General features: G+C 52.8%; 2 protein-coding genes across 2 annotated transcripts in view; one reads left to right on the forward strand and one right to left on the reverse strand.

Moving 5' to 3' along the window:
• Positions 1–1,446, forward strand: part of VOLCADRAFT_33044 (uncharacterized protein) — a gene marked incomplete at both ends in the record, with an annotated part of 3,723 nt that extends 2,277 nt beyond the window's left edge. Inside the window, one exon of the mRNA XM_002956452.1 lies at positions 1,276–1,446. Coding sequence (XP_002956498.1) covers positions 1,276–1,446 — 171 coding nt within the window. The remainder of the gene's footprint in view (positions 1–1,275) is intronic.
• A 1,207-nt stretch (positions 1,447–2,653) lies between these two features.
• VOLCADRAFT_97547 (uncharacterized protein) lies at positions 2,654–3,196 on the reverse strand (the record flags this gene model as incomplete). Its single annotated transcript, XM_002956499.1, has 1 exon — positions 2,654–3,196. One exon carries the CDS (start codon positions 3,194–3,196, stop codon positions 2,654–2,656), a length of 543 nt encoding a protein of 180 aa, XP_002956545.1.
• Between the last annotated feature and the right edge of the window lie 4,269 nt (positions 3,197–7,465).

Here is a 7,465-nt window from a genome sequence, read left to right on the forward strand (position 1 = left end):
AACTCATGCACCGGGATCGAGCCGGCGACCGCGGTTCCCAATCAGTGTCGGAGGTAGCGCACACCACAAGCGGTGAGCTTCGTACTCCGGGGCGCATTGCGCGGGTGCAGCTGTGGTGCGGTGCAATGCACTGGCACACGCAGTGTGGCGCGGTGCGGTGCAACGCGGTGCAGTGCGGTGCGGCGCGGACACCGAAGCGGTGCAGGGTGTTGCTCGGGGGCGCATTGCGCGGGCCCAGGCGTGGAGCGGTGCAGTCCGGGACGACGCGGTGCGGTGCACGGTCCAGTCCAGAATGAAAAGAAAAGAACAATAAACGACGACGACGCGAAAAACGAAGCACGCGACGATGAAGGCAGCGCTCCCGAACGAAAAATAGAAGAAAGCGGGCGCCAGGCGACGAAGCCAGCGAGCCGCAACCTATAAAAGGATAAAACGACGCACCGGCGCCGGGATCGAACCAGCGACCGCGGCTCCCACTCGACATCGGAGCTAGCACGCACGACGAAGCGGCGCACGGCCTTGATCCGGTGGATCTGCGCGTTTAATCAGGGTGCGGTGCGGTACGGTGCGGTGCGGTACGGTGTGGTGCACGCTCCCGAACGAAAAAAATGGCAAAAATGCGCGGGCGCCGGGATCGAGCTGGCGACTGCGGCTCCCACACGGTGACAAAGTCAGCATGATGATATAGCAGGACGAAGCATAAGGAGGTGAGACATGGCGAGAGGGGTGCGCGGCCTCCATCCAAATAAAAAAAAACGGTACACGACCCAGCGAACGCGACCGACCGCGCAAACCGTCCCGCGGGTCAGGTTGTGTTGCGCATCACACTTCGGTGCGCGTTGTGTTTCTATTCCTTGCTATTCTTGCTATCGTTTCTACTCACTGCTATTCGTCGAATCTATTCATTGCTACTGCTTTGCAACGTGGACTGACCTTGTAGCGTGTAGGACGTGCAGACGAGGATGGCGATGAATAGCCATCGATGGTGATGAACAACCGTTGATGTGCCGAGATGTTGTCGTCTGGCGAAAATCGGTTAGCGAGCCGATGCATGTTAAGAGGCCAGCTTCGCGAAATACCGTGCAGCTTATGTCGGCGGCGCAACTAGTTTACAACCGCCAGCTTTAAAGCAACCGCTCAGCCGCGGTACGTATCTGAAAATAAGTAGACCGGATGCGTATATATGCGGTGCAATTATATTGTAGCGAGCCAACGTCCGTGAACAAAACAGCTTCACAAAATGCCGTACAGGCTACACGGACAACATTGGACAAGCACTGCACACTTCAGTGCGCGTCAAATTGCGTGGTTCGGTGTACATTAAATTGCGCGTTGAATTGCATGTTTAATTGCACGTCGAGTTGTGTGGTGGGTTGCGCGTTAAAATGCGCGAGTCGGCGCATGTCAAATTGCGCAGTGCGGTGCAGCCAATGTTTTGCGATTTGCGCGTTAAATCGCGATGCGGTGCGGTGTGGTGCAGTGCGGTGCGGTGCGCGGTCCCGAAAAAAAAAAAACAACAACTCATGCACCGGGATCGAGCCGGCGACTGCGGATCCCAATTAGTGTCGGAGCTAGCGCACACCACAAGCGGTGAGCGTCGATGCTCCGGGGCGCATTGCGCGGGTGCAGCTGTGGTGCGGTGCAATGCACTGGCACACGCAGTGTGGCGCGGTGCGGTGCAACGCGGTGCAGTGCGGTGCGGTGCGGACACCGAAGCGGTGCACGGCGTTGCTCAGGGGTGCATTGCGCGGGCCCAGGCGTGGAGCGGTGCAGTCCGGGACGACGCGGTGCGGTGCACGGTCCAGTCCAGAATGAAAAGAAAAGAACAATAAACGACGACGACGCGAAAAACGAACCACGCGACGACGAAGGCAGCGCTCCCGAACGAAAAATAGAAGAAAAAAACGTGCGGGCGCCGGGCGAGGAAGCCAGCGAGCCGCAACGTAAACGTAAAAAAAAGGACAGAACGACGCGCCGGCGCCGGGGTCGAACCGGCGACCGCGGCTCCCACTAGACATCGGAGCTAGCGTGCCCGACGAAGCGGCGCAGGGCCATGCTCCGGGGCGCCTTCCGCGGGGCCACGTGTGGTGCGGTGCGGCGCGGGGCGCCGAACCGAACGAAGGAAGAAGACGAAAAAAACGGCGACGGCGGGGCGCGAACCGGCGACCGCGGCTCCCACGCGGCGACGGAGCTAGCCTAAAAGGCGCGGCTCCGAAACCGCGGACGACACCCCGAAAAACGCGAAAACAGCAAGCGGCCACCCGGACTAGAGCGCGCTCTTCGCGCGAGTGGGCCGTAGCTCCTGTGCTGGCTGGTGACTAACTCCTGCATTGCGCGGACCAGTACAGGCTATGTGTCGTACTTGCTGCGGAGGTACGGCGCACTCGCGCGAACAGCGCGCTCTCACAAGAAGGAATTTAAGCTTGCGGAAGGAATTTAAGCTTGCGGAGTCTAGCACGGGAATTTAGCCTGTGAAGCGCTCGCGCGGGAGTCGAACCCGCGGGGGGCTGCACACATTGGTGGGCGGCTCCCCTTTCCTTCCCGTAGGGAGCGAGCGTGTCGTCCGGGGTGTCCCCTTACCCCGGACGCTGTCATTTAACGCCGTACAGTGGCGGGTCGCGGTTTCAACTCAACTCAACTCGACTCAACTCAACTAGCCCTGGGCCGAGGGGGTCCAACGCGCTTCCAGCTGTCGTGCATGCTGGAACTCGGCCGTATATTGTTGCTCGGTCTCGCGCGCTGCCTGCTTCAGCAGGCGCAGGTTGGCGGCCAGGTCTGGCTCGAGGTTAGTCGCGCTGAGGAACTGCTTGATTATCCTCTTGCGCTCGTGCGGTGTAGTGTAGAGCGGCCGGAGCAGACGGACGTGGTCCAGCGTCTTGAAGCGGGTCAGCAGCACATACAGGGTGGCGCGCTTGATGCCGTTGGGTGGGACAGCGAGATCCACCAGCCAGCACTCGTCTTTGAAGCTGCGCCCTTGCACGAAGTAATCGGTGACCGCCTGGCGGTCGCCGAGCGGCACGTTCAGGCGCCGGATCTGCTTTGTGATGGTGCCGTACCCGGCGGCAGGCATCTCCACCTCGGCAATGCAAGACGCCCGGGGTGACAGGATGAAGGCACCACCCCTGCTGGCGTAGTCTCCAAGGCCCTGCAGCACGGTGCCGGGGATGTGGCCGCTTAACCAGCTGGGCGCCGCCATCTCTCTCGTACTTCTTTAGCAGAAGAGTCAGCATCCTGGTGCTGCCCCTCCAGCTGTGTAGCTGCAGCAGCTGGCGTTTGCTGGCGGCCGTCCTCTGCAGGCCCTGCTGGATTTATTCGTACGGGTGGCTGTTGTGCTGCGGCATGTTGCTGCTGCTCAGTTGCACGAGTCGCACTCAAAGCAGCGAACGGACGTAGTCGTCCACCACTGAAGCCGTCTGCAAGCGAACCAAGCCGAAGCCGTTTTGAAACAGGCAACTGGTCCGACATGGAGGCGGACCCGACGAAGTGAACACGTATACTAATTCAGCCGTTAAGGAGATGGGGTCGTAAACGGCGAAGAACGCGAAAGAAGCGAAAAGAAGGAGCAAAAAGGTGGAAAGTATTTCGGCGTAGCGACAAGGGGAATTGCGAGAACTACAATCGAAGAACGGCGCTGTATGAAACGCGTACGGCATTCATTCCGACGCGGAATCGAAGCACGCGCTCGTAAACGGCGAAAAGAAGCGAAAAGAAGGAGCAAAAAGCTGGAAAGTAATTCGGCGTAGCGACAAGGGGAATTGCGAGAACCACAACCGAAGAACGGCGCTGTATGAAACGGAAGAACGGCGCTGTATGAAACGCGTACGGCATTCATTCCGACGCGGAATCGAAGCACGCGCTCGTAAACGGCGAAAAGAAGCGAAAAGAAGGAGCAAAAAGCTGGAAAGTATTTCGGCATAGCGACAAGGGGAATTGCGAGAACTACAACCGAAGAACGGCGCTGTATGAAACGCGTACGGCATTCATTCCGAAGAATTGAAGCACGCGCTCGTAAACGGCGAAAAGAAGCGAAAAGAAGGAGCAAAAAGCTGAAAAGTATTTCGGCGTAGCGACAAGGGGAATTGCGAGAATCGAAGAACGGCGCTGTATGAAACGCGTACGGCATTCATTCCGACGCGGAATCGAAGCATGCGTCGAAGCGCGCATCGAATTATGAAGCATATGTGCAGATGTGCAGATGCGCAGATGTGCAGACGTGCAGATGTAGCATATGAAGCATATGTGCATACGTGCATATGTGCATATGAAGCATATGAAGCATATGAAGCATATGAAGCATATGAAGCATATGAAGCATATGAAGCATATGAAGCATATGAAGCATATGAAGAAAAAAAAAGGAAAAAAAGCGCGCAAAAAAAAAAAGACGCGCGCGCGCTGGGGATTGAACCGGCGACTGGGTGGACAGAGGGACGGACAGCGAATCGGCCTAAGGCAATCGAAGCATGCGTCGAAGCGCGCATCGAATTATGAAGCATATGTGCAGATGTGCAGATGCGCAGATGTGCAGACGTGCAGATGTAGCATATGAAGCATATGTGCATACGTGCATATGTGCATATGAAGCATATGAAGCATATGAAGCATATGAAGCATACGAAGAAAAAAAAAGGAAAAAAAGCGCGCAAAAAAAAAAAGACGCGCGCGCGCTGGGGATTGAACCGGCGACTGGGTGGACAGAGGGACGGACAGCGAATCGGCCTAAGGCCTCCGCTAGACTACTTCGAAGGAGCGAAAAGAAGGAGCAAAAAGCTGAAAAGTATTTCGGCGTAGCGACAAGGGGAATTGCGAGAATCGAAGAACGGCGCTGTATGAAACGCGTACGGCATTCATTCCGACGCGGAATCGAAGCATGCGTCGAAGCGCGCATCGAATTATGAAGCATATGTGCAGATGTGCAGATGCGCAGATGTGCAGACGTGCAGATGTAGCATATGAAGCATATGTGCATACGTGCATATGTGCATATGAAGCATATGAAGCATATGAAGCATATGAAGCATATGAAGCATATGAAGCATATGAAGCATATGAAGCATATGAAGCATATGAAGCATATGAAGCATACGAAGAAAAAAAAAGGAAAAAAAGCGCGCAAAAAAAAAAAGACGCGCGCGCGCTGGGGATTGAACCGGCGACTGGGTGGACAGAGGGACGGACAGCGAATCGGCCTAAGGCAATCGAAGCATGCGTCGAAGCGCGCATCGAATTATGAAGCATATGTGCAGATGTGCAGATGCGCAGATGTGCAGACGTGCAGATGTAGCATATGAAGCATATGTGCATACGTGCATATGTGCATATGAAGCATATGAAGCATATGAAGCATATGAAGCATATGAAGCATATGAAGCATATGAAGCATATGAAGCATATGAAGCATATGAAGCATATGAAGCATATGAAGCATATGAAGCATATGAAGCATATGAAGCATATGAAGCATATGAAGCATATGAAGCATATGAAGCATATGAAGCATATGAAGCATATGAAGCATATGAAGCATATGAAGCATATGAAGCATATGAAGCATATGAAGCATATGAAGCATATGAAGCATATGAAGCATATGAAGCATATGAAGCATATGAAGCATATGAAGCATATGAAGCATATGAAGCATATGAAGCATATGAAGCATATGAAGCATATGAAGCATATGAAGCATATGAAGCATATGAAGCATATGAAGCATATGAAGCATATGAAGCATATGAAGCATATGAACCGGCGACTGGGTGGACAGAGGGACGGACAGCGAATCGGCCTAAGGCCTCCGCTAGACTACTTCGTAGTCGCTACGGCTACGGACGGACGGACACGCGGACGCCCCCCGCAGCCTAAGGTCTCCGTCCCGACGACGGAACGACTAAACGTCGTCCGTCTAACGTCGGGACTACGACGAGAACGACTAAACGTCGTCCGTCTAACGTCGGGACTACGACGACAGACAGAAAGTTGGGGTAAGGTCTCCGTCCCGATGACGGAACGACTAAACGTCGTCCGTCTAACGTCGGGACTACGACTATATTCTACAATTTTCTTGTAAATCGCCCTTACTGCAGACGTGTCCTTTCAAGGACGCTAAATCTGTTTCTTTGTGCTTTTGTTGCGGTCTATTGATTGGTGTTTGTCTTGTTCCGCGGTTCGCGCGCATTAGTCTAACGTCGGGACTACGACGAGAACGACTAAACGTCGTCCGTCTAACGTCGGGACTACGACGACAGACAGAAAGTTGGGGTAAGGTCTCCGTCCCGACGACGGAACGACTAAACGTCGTCCGTCTAACGTCGGGACTACGACTATATTCTACAATTTTCTTGTAAATCGCCCTTACTGCAGACGTGTCCTTTCAAGGACGCTAAATCTGTTTCTTTGTGCTTTTGTTGCGGTCTATTGATTGGTGTTTGTCTTGTTCCGCGGTTCGCGCGCATTAGACACATGTCTGTTTCTGCTTCTTCGCGGCCGTATTTCTACTTGGCGCCTGCTCCATAAATAAAATTTTAAAAACGTCCTGATAGCTCTCGCTGTGACGGTCTCATTTCAATTGTCTGTTTGTCGTCGGCGAGCGGTGAGAAGTAGGGGCGGCGCACTTTATTACTAATGATGACGTATAGTACGACAAAGCACACAGCAGCACGGCTGCTGTGCTTCTTTTGCGGTTTCCGTCGTCGTTGTTGTTGTTGTTGTACCGATTATTTTGTTGTTGTTACATTCATTATTGTTGACCCTAAGTATTCAAGTAATATATAATGCATGTTTGCCGCAGAACATGATGATGAATGATGATGATGCTATGTGCCCGCTTCCGCTCCCGTACTTATACTTATTACTTTTCTTATAACTACTAATTGTAAAAACTTTGAGCGACTCTTCCCGGCAAAATTTTAATAACGATGACGACGACGACGACGACGACGAGGATTGACGACCAGACACCACCACCAGCGAGCGCGATCGCATCGCATATTATTATTCTTATTCTTATTCTTATTCTGATCATCACAGAGCACAGCAGAGGCGGCACAGCAAAGTTTTAGTGGTGGTGGATCATCGGCGGGTTGGCACGCTTGTGCACGCGGCGAGATTGTTGTTGGTATATATACCGTTAGGGTTATTATTATTATTATTTTACATATGTGCCAAATCGTGCCAAATAGATACAGCAGCATTGTTTGATTGTGTTGGTGTAGATATGCATATAGAGAGAGATCGTGTGTCCGAGAAGGGAAAAGGGAGCATACACAACAACAACAACAACAACAACAACAACAACAACAACAACAACAACAACAACAACATGTACAACTACGTGGGTGCATCATCGCCACACCGTCGTGCATGCGCGTGTCCCATAATATCCACATACCCGCGGAGCCATCATATGCTGCATATGTGTACTACTAATAATAAAGTAGTATCACATACAGTACGACATGCACAA

The sequence above is a fragment of the Volvox carteri genome, assembly GCF_000143455.1.
Source record: "Volvox carteri f. nagariensis unplaced genomic scaffold VOLCAscaffold_61, whole genome shotgun sequence".
Taxonomy (NCBI): domain Eukaryota; kingdom Viridiplantae; phylum Chlorophyta; class Chlorophyceae; order Chlamydomonadales; family Volvocaceae; genus Volvox; species Volvox carteri.